Source organism: Aplidium turbinatum, chromosome 15 (genome assembly GCF_918807975.1).
Source record: "Aplidium turbinatum chromosome 15, kaAplTurb1.1, whole genome shotgun sequence".
NCBI lineage: Eukaryota > Metazoa > Chordata > Ascidiacea > Aplousobranchia > Polyclinidae > Aplidium > Aplidium turbinatum.
In genome coordinates, this window is record NC_137486.1 from 15,637,539 (window position 1) to 15,652,677 (window position 15,139).

A 15,139-nucleotide genomic window follows, 5' to 3' on the forward strand; every position below is an offset into this window, starting at 1 on the left:
GTGCTAACTACTGATATATAGCCTACTACATAATTTTTCATTCAGGCACGTTTTAAACCTTTCAAGGTTTTGCCACCTTTTCCCGTTCGTCAGGGCCTCTGAGAGAAGTTTTCACTAGGGGTACAAAGAGTCATTCCGGGCCCTCCTCTCACTCCGGGCCCCCTTTGTCTTGGGCAAACAGTGTGATATTTGCTTAAGCGTATTGCACACCACACAACATTTTACTGCAGAATTGGACATCTGTGCACAATAATAGTATCAGGCTGCAATAAAACTATTATTTTGTGTTGTGCATATCATGTGATCTGCCCTCGACAATTTGTGTATCCTGCAATGAATTCGTGTCGAAAACGTTGGATTTAGTAGTTTTTCATGTTTTTTTTGTGTGTTTAATGTTAAATCCATTAACGTTACTGAGTGTTATATGTATCTGGCACAAGCCAAGCTCTCTACCAAGGCTCAAACATAGCATCTTGTTAAAACATAATCAAGTTAATCATCTGACCAATCCTAATCTTTCTTCATTAACTTTTGCATTCACCACATGCCCAGCACTAGCAGAGGTGAACAAGAGAAGTCACTTTTTTAGACTCCGGCTCCGATCCTGCTCCGAAAGTATTCTTCGGCTCCTGCTCTAACTCCGAAATTCCTTTTGAAGTGAAATAAGCGTGAAACTACCTTTGTCAAATAGTTTAAAAAAAAAAAAAAACACCCGGGTTTTTCTCAAACCTGCTTTTGCTACACTGTGCCCCTCCTCCTCGGACAGGAGAATAACTAACTTTTATGATTTAATTTAGAGTGCTTTTAACCATGGCCACCTAAAGATACGGCCTGATTTGTCACATTTTGCAGAAATTTCCAGGTTTTTCTAACTTTGGGCGAACGTTTAAATAATTTTTTCTAAAAATTATATTTTTACACTTTCTTTTCTCTTTTCCCCAAGTGACTTAATAGGTTTTAACATCCTCACATGTTGAAAAACAAAGAAAATTTGATTTCGAAGATTTTAGTCAGACTGTTAATTTTTCAATAACAGTCTGATTTGGCGTTTTTCAACTTACATTTTTTCATTTGCTACTGCTTCCTCAAGGCAACAAAAAAGTTTTATGTCATTAGGAAACCTCAAAAAGTAAAAACATCTCAAAAAATATCAGTCAAGCACTAGCAGTAGCCGTAATTAAAATCTGCAAAATGTGACAAATCAGGCCGCATCTCCAGGTGGCCATGTTTTAACAAAACATTTTTGCACGTAAAGTAATAAATTACCACTTTGGGCCCCTAATTTGCTCGCAAAGCATTCGATTACCTTTCTGGGCCCTTTTGCTAGATTACGGGCTCCCCAGGACTAAAGAATAACAACTTTTATGCTTGAAATCAGTCGTTTAGGATGGTTTTAACCAAACATTTTTGCGCGTAAACTATAAAACCACAATTTCGGGCCCCCCAACAAAACACAGGCCTGGGCCCTCAAGGGTACGCCGTACCCTCCGTACCCCCCTCTCATAGGCCTTGCCGTTCGTTAACGTGCTGGTAGGTTTATATCGATTTTTGTAGTTAGTATCTTTTTCGTCCCGGACGCGTTAATGACGAAAAATAAAATGATTGATTGATTGATAAATTAAAACCAACTAGAGTTGCCACATGAAAATGCTGTTCCTAATTTTAAGAAAAAAGGAAAAAAAAAATTAAAAGCGATTGAAGCCAAGCAAACTCAGATTCAATTCGCAAGACAATGCCCATCCTGGTAAATAGCGTAATAATTTTCAGTGGTTAACTGGTTTTCTGTAATCATGAAGTAATTGTGCAACCAGTGACTTTTTTATTTTAAATTTCTTTAAAATCTTCATAAAAATAGAAATCCCTCAGTTAACAATTTGGTCAAGCAAAGATGTCTTTTGATGTTATTGCTTATTGGCAATCATTTATTATCATGCTCTGTGTACCAAAAAGCCACTCGAATATATTCAGTTATTTTTGCTCAGAATTCGGAAGCAGCGCTAGCGCATAGTATCCATCATGAGAATCGCTATCATAACCGATGGGGTGACAGCCATCTTCAGTACCTTTTGCATAGCTTACTGCACTGCATACTAATGACAATTTTTACATCTAAAGAGAAATACCCATTTTCTTGCTTACGTGTTTTTCTTTCATGTAATTCCGTTTTGCTTTCACAAGGCTCTTGAAAAATTTTTGTTTTTGAATGTAGCTTAAGCACTAAAAAAATCGAAAATCATATTTTTTTCCAAAATTCAAGGTGAAAAATTTCAACAGCAGATAAAAATACCTTTATCAAAAAAGAAAATTTCAAACTGAAAACTTCTTGAAGCCGATTTAAGGTAAAAAATCCTAGTAAAATAAAGTTGCGGTTTGAGCATTTCCAAAGCAGGTGAGACAAAGTTGATTTGGAGTTGTTTGGCAACACTACTTTGTTGTTCCTGTTCGCGTCTTTAAATGTCGCAAACACAAACCTAGCAAACTGCAAAGTGCAGACTTTGTATAATGTATAGTTGAATAGCTCTGAGGTTTTTTAAAGCGAAAGTCTCAAGAATAACCTTAGCTTTGTTACCTTTAATCTATAAACAACTTTACAAGGTTTGCGACATTTAAAGACGCCCGTTCCTATTGCTTGCAAAATGTGAATCCCTTCTAAATTAATGCAGAGGATTTGTTCCTCAAGATTGTGTGCTGTATAATCAGACCAGACCCATGATTTTGAATAGATAGTCCATGCATTGTCAGCATTTGTATGCCTTATCTTTACTTAGAGGAAAGTCTGCCGTAGGAAAAAGCTCCTTGTTAATAGGCTTTGAATCATCGTGTTTTCATTGTATTAAAGCATTTTTTGACATTGCATTGCTATTCTGTTTTCAGTGCAAATGAGAGTAGAATTTCATGTTTCTGTAGGTCTATACATCCAGTAAAGGAAACTGATGTCTTCAAGCAACGTATTGAATGGTGTGAAGTTTAAGCTATCTGATTATCTGCGAGCACACAAAGTTGTCAAGCTTCCTTCAGATTTTGACTTGAAAGATCCAGAAGTTTTGTTGGAAGATTTGGAGGTGAGTATAATTTGGTTGCTTTTTAAGATATGTTGTGAAAAAATTTTTCACTTACAATAAATCTTTCGTCTGCATTATTTTGTGTTCAAATTTAATTTAGTTTGATATAAGTTTTTTGATTTAGTGTCATGATCTTGCTAGACTGGTGGCAAACTTCAGAGTTGAAATATATGTGATTGATATTCTCCAGTATTTAACCATTTATTCATGACAAATATATTGTTACCACTAGTAACCTTGCTTTTATATCAAATCCATTCATGGTATACAAACATTTTGACAGAATGTCATATTTCATTAGTTAGTAAATTAATTAATAATTATGACATATCATCTGTAAAAACAGCATATGACATCTCCTGTTAAAAATGCAATGCCAGTTATGCCGTTCTCTAACTTTTGTTCTCTTGGACCGACTTGACTGGGCATGTAGTTGTTCTCAAAAACGTTAAACTGTCTAGCTCATTAATTTAGCATAAAATTTGTTCAAATTTTTAACACATTTTTCAGTATAATTTTTCGTTTGAACATCGTCTCTCTGATGGTCGATCATCTCAAAAGAAGAAAATACACAAACATGAAGATGAAAGACAATTGAAGAAACAAAACCATGTTGGAGGTAAAAATTAGATACTGAAAATACTCTGAAGATATTGATTTTCTTGTTTGGTTGGCGATTGAATGACCACTTGTAACTTTTTTTACCACCTGTGATTATGTTATAATTTATTATTATGCAACCTACCATGTAGTTTATTTATTTTTAATGTTAACAAATAAATTAATTTGGCCGTTTTTGACGTGTTTTTGTTTTGTAGCTGGAATCAGAGGTTTCCACTGTGTTGTATATGTAGAAAGCACTAAGGGTGCAAAATTTCAAGATAAATGCATTGATTTAAGAAAAAAATATTAAAGTTTCTATAATTAAGAGTAAAGGTTCATTCAAATTTTAATTTTTAAGAATATTTTACAGAAAATTTTACTTAGTATTACTCTTGATGTTTTGGGCCATCACATTTTTTTGAAAAGGGTCCATGATAACAGAAAGGTTGGTAACCACCGATGTGGGACGTGGGTGATAGGTGGTTTAAAAAATAGCAGTTACTGTGCACAATGCACATATAACTAGTGAAACTACCCTTCTAACTCATGCAATTGTTTTTCCTTAAATTGGTTTACTGTTTTTATTTTTTATTTATCAGTCTTATTTTTTTCGTATCTAGGCTAATTTTGATATATCTACTGTATGACGTATATACATTCAACAATCTTGAGTGTGGATATCTATTGTTGACAGTGAATGTAGGGATGGGCAATTCAGAGTAATTTACTATTCCAGAATTATCCTGGAATATTAAATCGAATCCAGAATACCGAATCCTATTAACTTACAGGCTCCAGCAACTTAAAAGTGAAAAACTTCATGCAATGTTTATTTGCAATTTTGAACACAAAAGCAACACAATCAAAGTAGATGTTTGTTGCAGTGCGACACATTAAGGCATTCCAAATGACTGTCAGTCAAACGGGAATGGGAGTGCAGCTTGTTGCCGTTAAGCCCGCGCTGGAAAAGCATCGTTCGGAAGATGGTAGTGTGGCAGGTACCGGTATGCTGGGATATTTCAGAGCTAACTCCTTTAGCAGGGGCATCTGCTCAATGTTGTTATGCCACCAGTCAAACTATCGCAGAGTCGCATACGCACGTGGAGTCGTGGATTGAAAAAAATCATTGCACTGTTGTGCATGTGTACAAATTTTGAAGAAAATTGTGCGCTTAGTTTCTTTGATGGCTCATGCGAGCGAGTGACGTATGGATGCACGTTGCACACGTTGAGCGCGCACAACGCATGCAAAATGTTTTTTGAAAGTGCGGTTGTGCGGATGGTGTCAGTGCAAAGAAAAAGTGAGTAAACCACACTTCTTTCAGTTCACTGTCTCAAGCTGACAGCTTGCACAAGACTTATGCATATCTTTAAAACCGAATTTTATTGCCATTTTGGATTCGGATAGTTTAGGATCCGAATCCTTCTGGATTCGGTATTTTGAATTGCCCATCCCTAAGTGAATGTCAATTGTTTTTTAGTATTTGTGTGTTATTATAAATTTTCTTTATTGTTTTACAGTTACCTCCAAATTTCATGTTAATAAAAAAAATTTCTACTCTTGCTCACATAGTATATATATTTAATGTTTTCAATTGCCACGTGAAGTGCATGAGCATTTAGCTCGCTCATTGCACAGCTTTACATGAACTACAGTAGCATAACAGACTTTGTTTACAGTTATTGGTTCTTGGCTATTAAGCAGCCTGTAGTTTTTAAGCTGATTTAAAGTTCTAGATCCTGCAATAACATTATATATATTGCAGATGTTAACATTGCAAGTTCCCATACTTCATTGAGGCCCAAACCACAACCCCGGGTTAAGCATCCATATCCAACCTACAAAAGTGAAGTTGTTTCTGTTAAAGAAAAGTCGAGAAAACATGATGCCGTCAGTTCTTCAAACAAAAGTGAAGTATTAAACGATTTGACTGATTTACTAACGAAAGATGTTGTTTATACTCAAGATCCACTTCCTTCTTCATCTTCTCAACAGAACAGGACATTCTCAAAGCATCTTTCTCCGACTCATGTAGGTCACCCACAGCCAGTGCCTAATTCTGTATGTAAAAGCAAAGTGTTGGATCATTTTACTGACATGCTCACTAATGATGTTGCTTACACTCAAGACTCTCCACCGTCTACATTAAAAAAGAAAAAAAGTAAAGATTTATACGCAGAGTATTCTGCAAACGCTGGTTTGAACAGCAGCATGATTTCCGGTCGAACAATGGAAGAAGAAAACATGGAAATTGAAAGACCTCGAGTCGAGAGAACTACACCATTTTCAAGTGATACAGAAAAAGTAAGTAAAATTGATACTGTATACATTGTATTTTCGAGTATTTACAAGCGATAGCAAAATTTTGTATCTTGCATTTTACCTTGTAAAGGTGTTGAAGATGAGTCAGTCAGCTTCCGTTTTGACAATACGACCTGTCACCATGTTATGCTGCGGAATGACCCGTTTCGGCTAGTCCGATTCGGCCAGTTCCCTATTCGGTTACAGTTTTGAATTGTATTTTGTATTTTATTCCACAATATCGTTTCTTTTGCATTCCGACAAAGAAAAATAAATTGAAATGAAATTTAGCGTAAAATGTTTGAACTATTAAATTAAAATGTTTGCTCGCATAAAATCGACATGTATCCTACATCACCGTCTGTATGCAAACTTAGAATATATTAGAATCCTCAACTATTACAAAATTCCAAATCCAACGACGCCTTCTGTTTATTTAGAGAATGTTGTAATTTATTCCACAATATCGTTTCTTTTATAGTTGAAATTATCGAAGCTTTAAATGAGTGGGGTTTAGACCTAACCACTGAGATCTTAAATCATATTTATGACATCGGAAACATCCCTAGTGATATGGTACGTTCCATATTCATAACTTTACCAAAGAAAACCGGAGCAACAGAATGCTCACTCCACAGAACAATTAGCCTTGTGAATCATCTAACAAAGATCTTACTCCGAATCATGATGATGAGATTGAGACCAAAACCAAAATCGGAAATTTCAACAGCACAGTTTGAATTTTTACATTAAAAATGATAACAGAGAGATGTATGTCCGATTCTTCTGTTTATTTGGAGAATTTTGTATTTTATTCCACAATATTGTTTCTTTTGCCTTCTTGCATTTTATCCAGTGTTTACCTTTAAGTGCCTTCCCAGACGGCAAAATCCGTCATTTTTACATTGATTCAACGTCTGCAGACGTTGAATCAATGTAAAAATGACGAATTTTGTTGTCTGGGTTTGTTCAAAATAAGTGTTTTACATCAAAACAACATTTTTCATGATTAACAATAAAGGTTAATGAGATAAAGTCTCAGCGAAAACGTGTCAACGAAAAAAAGGCAGTTGCCAAATAGCGTTTGACAGAAAAGATAAAGTTAAAACCTAAGTGGCAGTTTAGAATAAACCTGGGTTTCGGCGGCACATGACCTGGAATTTTAGTTTTGGTCTCAATCTCATCATCATGATTCGGAGTAAGATCTTTGTTAGATGATTCACAAGGCTAATTGTTCTGTGGAGTGAGCATTCTGTTGCTCCGGTTTTCTTTGGTAAAGTTATGAATATGGAACGTACCATATCACTAGGGATGTTTCCGGTGTCATAAATATGATTTAAGATCTCAGTGGTTAGGTCTAAACCCCACTCATCTAAAGCTTCGATAATTAATTTCAACTATAAAAGAAACGATATTGTGGAATAAAATACAACATTCTCTAAATAAACAGAAGGCGTCGTTGGATTTAGAATTTTGTAATAGTTGAGGATTCTAATATATTCTAAGTTTGCATGCAGATTGCAGACGGTGACGTAGGATACATGCCGATTTTATGTGAGCAAACATTTCAATTTAATAGTTCAAACATATTGCGCTAAATTTCATTTCAATTTATTTTTCTTTGTCGGAATGCAAAAAAAAAGATATTGTGGAATAAACTACAAAATACAATTCAAAACTGTAGCCGAATAGTAGCAGACCCGTTATGCTGTGGCATTCAGTTCATTATTTTCAGAGTTCGAGTTGGGCAACTCATGTAGTGCTCAATGAACTAACTTCTGCTGAGAGAAGCTTCATTCAATCGATCATGTCGATGGGATTTCAAGAGTATGAAGTTATAAGAGCAATGCAAAACTACGGGAGAGACCAAAATGAGGTACGATAACTGAGATAGACTGTGAATTATCTCAGACAGGTACTCTTTATCAAGGCGACTGAATTTTCAAACCTATATTCACACAGTGTATTATTTTTTACTGCTTTAACTTACAGTGTAAAAATGCATTCATTTGTGTTTGAAAACTTTGAAATACGTTTAAGTTGTGAAGTAAAGTAAACTATTCTTTTTAAGGTGTTACGCCACTTATATAAAGCTCGTTCTTTGCAACAAAAGGGTTATACAACAGAAAGCATAGAGGACGGTCTTGAGTTTTTTCATGGAAACGAAGAAGAGGTAAGCGGCGTAAAGAGTCTAGAAAAAAAAACAAAAAACGATGCAATGAGCTAAAAATGCAGTCAAGTAAAGTCAGTATTAGTCTAAATTTGTGAAAAAAATATCTTGCATCAAATAATTGTGGGTTTATACTAAGGTGGACCGAATTAATGTAGATTTCGTTTGGTAATTTGCACTCGCTCTTTGCGAAGAAGTCTGGCTGAAAGTTACTGCATTTTCATTTCCTTGCTTTGTATGCTTACGGGACCAGCAATTTTGCAACGATATTTGTTACGACAGGTGATACAAATAATCTGAACTCATTTCATTCTAGTATTTGTTAACAATGGTAGTTGGGATATTAAACAACGCTAAACATTTTTGGAAAATATGAAACCTGCCATTGTCCAAAAATTACATCTTTTGAGAGTTGACGAAGGCAGCGTATTTAATACGACTCTTAACCCTTCGATTATTTCGTGCGTAGGGTTTACTAGGTTGTAGTCACAAATGTCGAAAGTTGCCCAAGGGGTTTTCAAGAACCAATATTTTTTAAACTGTAGTGTAATAAATACCTTCAAAAAACTCCCTTTCATTTTCAGGCGGAGAAATACTTGGTTTTAGAGCGCCAATTTTCCGCCATGGGATTCTCTGGTGACAAAGTTAAGGAAGCCTTGTTGCTCCATGATAGAGACGAAGCAAAAGTGTACACAGAATTGATGTTGACTTAACAAAGTTTTCTCTTTCTTGCGTGCTTCCACTATTCAGTATTCATATCAACTAAGGTTCGGCTGTCATGCCATTGCAATATCATAAGGCCCCCATCACTTTTGCTGCAAATAGTCGGAAATTTTCTAGCTAACCTGCGACGACACTCTCCCTCCAATGAACTTGTACATCAAGCGTGGGAAAATTCATACCATTCTTTTGAAAGTCGTGTGCCATATCATGAATGTTATCCGTTTGCCTAAAGTCTCGCGCCTGGTTTAAGCAACATGCTAGAGGTTTTACTAGCTCTAGCCATGGCATTATTGTTGCTTTAAAAGCAATAATAACATGGTTTGTAATAATATTGATTTATTGCAATAATTTTCTTGTCACTTTTCTTTGTCGTCGTTTAGCCTGCGATTTCTGCAGAATAATCGAGATATTTTATGCTTTTTGTGAACCCCATTTTTTTAAGATGTTTCCGCTGTATATTTTACAATCGCTTCAATTTTTGATTGAATAGTGCTACAATGTGTTTGCTTGTTTCTTCAGATCACATGAACCATTGGTCCATGAAGGACTTAGGAAATCATGGTCACACAAACTAAAAGTATGCAATTTTTTTCAAACTATTATCAAATCTACAGGCCCCTTAAGATAAACTAAACTTTCGCATTGTTGAGCCTTGCTTTATTCATTTTTAAAATGTTTGGTTGTGACCAATCTGGTTATTCCAAAACGGATTTGAATACCCGCTGCGAGTACAGTGCACATCAACCATAATTTAATTGCCTACGCATGGGGTGTGTTTGCTGTCGTAATTAAAAAGTAATAAATTGTATTGCACTTTTGTCTTAAGAATTATTTCATACTTCGTGCTTTTTTTTTTGACAAAATCATTTTTATTGTATAGTTTCCATTTTACAACTGAGTTTTGTACAAATAAAATTACTACTATATGATTTTGTGGTCACTCATATTTAAAAAAAGTGAAGAATCAAATGAAAACTTTTGGAACAAAGTCTAACAGCGGATGTTCCACCGCAGAAAAGCGCTTTGATTTTATTTGTCATTATTTTATTGAAGGGATATTTATCATAGCTCCAGAAACCCTCGAGGTTTGATCATGCAAGTTTGCACAGTGTACGACAGTCCGAAGGAATTTGATGTTTCTGGAATCGTTTCTTAAAAAACGTCGCCAGCTCGCTTTCTTTTGTTTCGGCTTCACACTCGTCTACTTTGCGATGTGCATGGGTCCACGACTTTTTGGCGTATTTACGCATGACAGGTAGCGTATGTGTAATCTACAGGTTGCTGCAACAAATGTAGTGCTTTGACCGGTAGAAGCTATAAACTTAGGACACGAACCAGCTGTCTGCAGTCATTGTGACCCTTCTAGCACTCAGCTGGAGATTTGATTCTTGCTTTGAACTTTGTTTTGTAATTACAGAAGCAAACAAAGTAATGGCAAGGCTAGGGAATCGAAATTACTATTTTCTAGCCTTAATCTTTTAGGCAAAGCTGACCACGGAAAAACGTTGAATTAATTTACTTTCTAACGTGGGTAAGTCGCATGACTACAATCAGCTGATTTAATTCTTGCCTTCTGATTAGTTAATAGACCTCATCTTCTCCACCCTGGAAGGGGGGGAGGGCGCTTGCTCTCCCGCTGAAAAGAACGTCACGAATTTAGGCAAAAATGTCCAGTTATTTGGGAAAATCAAACTTACCATGCTGTTTCGACATTTCACCAGTTTACACAATTGTTATAATTTATGAGATACATTGAAATTTTCCAATGAATGTAAAATGTAGCCTATTATCATCGATTTTGAAAACTATTGCATGTGGTTGCAATTTGAGCAGAATGGTAAGCCTCGATTCAACATCTGCAAAAAGTAAGTTTAAATTAGAGCACAATTGGCGAGCAGAGGTGAGCTTATTTACTAGTATGTAGCCTAGGCTACATTTTTTCACACGTGGATTAGTAATTTACTAATGCAGTTATTTATAAAAATTGTTTGGGCAAAACGTCTAGTTAGTTGGACGAACCTCCAGGTTTTGTGGCTGTGCAAATGAAAGATAGTGACATCCCAACACTGTTTTTGCATATTTTAAACCTTTTGGTTTTGCCATCTTTCCCTTTTGTTGGTGCTAAATTCGTGAGTTTACTTTGCCGTTTTCTACATGTTTGCGCCAGCAATGAAAAATAAATTGAATTGAATCAAATTTTACCATGAATTTTCAACAATTTAGGCTACGGTACCAGTTTAGGAACTTTGTAGGCCCATAGGCTAGTGTTGTTATTTGAAATACAGTAATATTTTTCTTAGAATGTAAAATGAAGCATCATTAATTTTGGAAGCTTTTATGTTTGGTAGGCTATCGCAATTTGGGCTGAATGTTAAACTTCGATTCAGTATCTGCAAAAAATAAATGTAAAAGATGGAAAGCAGATGTAAGCTTATTATTGACATTTATTACGATGTCAGCCTACATTTCTTCATCGGTACAATGAAAGGCAATGAATAATTTTGAAACCTTGCTGGGTAGCCTACTGGTAACCTTGAGAGGTTTCTATTTTTGCTTTGGAAACTTTTCATTACAATTTAGAGTTGAAAATACGCTCGATCTCAGAATGCACCAAATTAAATATATATTTTTCAAAACTTTTCCCCCGCCTTTTTTCTCATCTTCAGTCAACATAAGGCCCCACTTTTACAACTTACCACCTGCCGCTACATGTTAGTTGTATTAAGTGTTAAAGCATTATATATGGCTATCACGAAATTCGGAAATATAGCCTACTTCCAAAAATGTAACTTTTATGGGTTTTTTATCTGAAAAGGTTCCCGACCCTTGTATTAGACTCGTGCAGTACCTTAAAGATTGTGAGTAATGCTGCGTTTTTGAAAATGTGTTTGCAAAGACAAAATTTGGGCAAATTTTTTTCGCCCTCCTAAAATGTTTTACTCTTCCAAGGCTAATAGGCTATGGCTATGGATGGTCATGTGATGTCAATGATGGGTAATCTTTTTCTTGTCACTGATGCTACGTGTAATAGTTTCAAAAATATATAGCCTTATTGCTGAAAGACCTACACAAAAGAAAGAAAGCGTGATTACTTCCAAAGAGGCAGACCTCTACATTTTAAAGTTTTAACTATATTGCAACATCTAAACCTCGAACTGGCAGCTTGCCGAGAGCCCTTTTTTTTTATTCAATCAGACACCGATATGCGTTATGTATCCGCACTCCGTCTCCGCAGTTCGCACACAAAAGCGGAAGACTTGTAACCAGAGTTGCCAATTTGGCTTTTTTGAAGCCAGATTTTGAGAATCTGGCTGTTTTTCAACTCCCTTGGCTTATATTTTCTTCGTGTTTCATCGATTTTTTGTCAAATTAATAAAAAGCCAACATAATTTTGGCTTTTTTTGGCTTAATTTTATCTTTCGCGTTTTTTTTTAGGAAAAAAATTCGGTCTGCGTCAATTCGAGCAGTAATTTCTACCTTAATATTTGGTTGTAGTGTCCGACCGAATTTCGTTTTGAAGCCGAAACTAGAAAATTTTCTAGTTGCTTGTCTTTTCATTAACTATGTTTCTGCGTTGTCGCTGAAGTCAAAGTTTGGTGGGACACTATTTGGTTGTGCACTTTTTATATGTGAATGTTTAATGAATACTAATTGGCTTTTTCTTGGCTTTTTCAGCTATTTTTTGCTGGCTTTTTTAGGCTTTTTTGTGACTAGGTCTGGCTTTTTTTGGTGAAGACAGGTTGGCAACTCTGCTTGTAACTTTCCTACAATAAATATATTGTAAACTATTTATTTCATAAAATACAATCAATAAGATTATATTCAAATTAAACATTTTTTAGCTTCTAAAATCAGAGATGCTAAGACGTTGTCGAAATCGAGTTTTGATTAATCTGGCTGGCCCGGATTCAACTAGCCAAAAAACCGGATCGCAGACCCAGGCTATTTCTCAATTTCGCAGCTCTCGGAGTGTACGGTAATGTACCGGTAATACAGGTAGCCCGGCACAGCCGACCAGGGATATCTAGAGAAGGGGATACGAAGGCTTTTATTACGTCTGACAATAGAAGGGCTTCTATTTATCTTAAATAATCTCTGTTTATGATAAAATGACAATTGGCACATATAGTAACTTACCGTAATAAACTTGGTCATGACAACCTGCGTTGCGATATTATCACCAGATATCGATATTCAATGAATGCTCATAAGTCATAATCACTTGTTAATTCAACCACCCGTATACTTGCTTTACACCTAGCCAACTGCAAAGGTTTTGTCAAAAGAACAGCTAACTGGTAACTTTTCAACTGTCTTTTCAAACAAGTATTCTTTTAATATGTTCTACATCACACTTGCTAACTGTCTTGTGTAGCTGATTGTACTAGCTGCACTACAAAACTTTCTGCAATTTTACAAAGAACCACATGAAAAGAACATGTGTAACGCTGTACCAACTGGGTGCAACCTAGTTCGTACCTTGAACCATTCGTACAGTCAGTTCGTACCCTGAAAAGATCGAGAGAAAAAATTAAAAAAGCCAAAGTCGCTGATCGCAGTAATAGCACAAAGCCGAAGTCGCTGATCGGAGTTTCCCCAAACAATTTGAAACAAACTCGAGGGTTAGCGGAAACTGCGGGAAAATGTTTGGGAAAACTGCGATCAGCGAGGGTTAGGGTTAGAGCATACCGTAGGTTACTTTATGGTTAGAGTTAGGGTAAGCGGAAACTGCGGTTAGCGGAAACTGCGGAAAACTGTTTGCGGAAACTGCGATTAGCGAGGGTTAGAGCATAGATTACTCTATAGTTAGGGTAAAGGTTAGCGGAAACTGCAGAAAAATGTTTGTGGAAACTGCGATCAGCGAGGGTTAGGGTTAGAGCATAGATTACTCTAATACTCTATGGTTAGAATTAAGGTTAGCGAAAACTGCGGAAAAATGGTTGCGGAAACTGCGATCAGCGGACTTCGGTTTTGAGCTATTTTTTCTCTCGATCTTTTCAGAGGGGAAATTTTAAAATGATTGCGGAAACTGCGATCAGCGACTTCGGCTTTGTTTAATTTTTTTCTCTCGATCTTTTCAAGGTACGAACTGACGGTGTGCATCCGTACCAACTACCGCCCTTCTAGTGTCATGAGAATCAGCAATCGCTCTGAGCCTTCGTATCCCCGTCTTTAAATACCGTACCGTATCCCTGCAGCCGACGTATTTCTTATAAGTTCTTGTCAATAATGCATCAAAGTGATAAATTGAGTTTGGCTCTTGCCAGATCAAATGTCTTGTACTATAGGTTGTTTTGTGCCACCTTAATGTAAGACATGACCTGTTTTCATGCTAAGACTGGTGGTTAGCCTAAAACCTACAACACCCCAAGGATCATTTTACTCTAACATATAATATATGTCCAAAAAGTTTAATTAAAAGGATGTTCATTAATCACATGATATATTCTTTGATTATTTTTCATTATAGTTGTATGGTAGCCTACAAAAAAAAATCTTTAAGTCAACTATTCTTTTACGCATGGTATTTTTAGTTCTTTATCTTCATATATTGTTCTATCAAAAACCAAAATGACTGATTCAAGATATTTTACCACCACAAAGAAGGGAGAAATCTTTGAGATGAAAGCTGATTTGAACAGTGACAAGAAAGAAAAAAAGAAAGAAGCTGTTAAAAAAGTGATTGCTAGTATGACTGTTGGAAAGGATGTGAGGTATGGATTTGTGCAAAGGATAACTTGAAACATTATTAATCGCTGCTGGTCAAACAAATAACATAATTTTTGTTGTACTGTTTAAGATAGTTTTTTTTTCAAATATTTAACTTTCCAAACACCAGTTATTCACCATGTTAGTGGGTTTTAATACTGCCAAAATCAACTACAAAATTTATACATATGGAACAAAGGTTTTCATTTGAGCTGTGGCTGAAATCAATCCTTAAATGTATATTTATTGAACTTCTAAAACTAAAAGTTGATTCAAGCATTACACACACTGCTTTGAATCACTGACACAAACTGGTCACTAGGATTGAAAATTTTGCTCATGTAAGTTTTGTTTCCTGCGAATTATTCCATGCACATATGTAAAGAGCATATTATCATTTATATCGGTGTGGTCCAACTTCTTTTCATCGCGGCCCAAAAACAATTTTTTTTTATCTTGCAGGCCAATGTTTTTAAATAGCGATTCATAGGCTTATTGTTGGCAAATTATACATGGCCTATGGCATATACTCTGGGGTTTTTTTTCGGTCATTTATCGGTCATTGACCGAT

General features: G+C 35.7%; 2 protein-coding genes across 2 annotated transcripts in view; both read left to right on the forward strand.

Moving 5' to 3' along the window:
• The first annotated feature begins 2,881 nt into the window (after window positions 1–2,881).
• LOC145784571 (uncharacterized) lies at window positions 2,882–9,782 on the forward strand. Its single transcript, XM_082596418.1, has 6 exons — window positions 2,882–3,062; window positions 3,573–3,681; window positions 5,431–5,969; window positions 7,702–7,842; window positions 8,038–8,139; window positions 8,721–9,782. Exons 1-6 carry the CDS (start codon window positions 2,934–2,936, stop codon window positions 8,847–8,849), a joined length of 1,149 nt encoding a protein of 382 aa, XP_082452544.1. The 5' UTR covers window positions 2,882–2,933; the 3' UTR covers window positions 8,850–9,782.
• A 4,619-nt stretch (window positions 9,783–14,401) lies between these two features.
• Window positions 14,402–15,139, forward strand: part of LOC145784149 (AP-1 complex subunit beta-1-like) — a 71,449-nt gene continuing 70,711 nt past the window's right edge. The window contains exon 1 of the mRNA XM_082595906.1: window positions 14,402–14,573. Within this exon, the coding sequence (XP_082452032.1) occupies window positions 14,431–14,573 (143 nt within the window). The 5' untranslated portion in view covers window positions 14,402–14,430. The remainder of the gene's footprint in view (window positions 14,574–15,139) is intronic.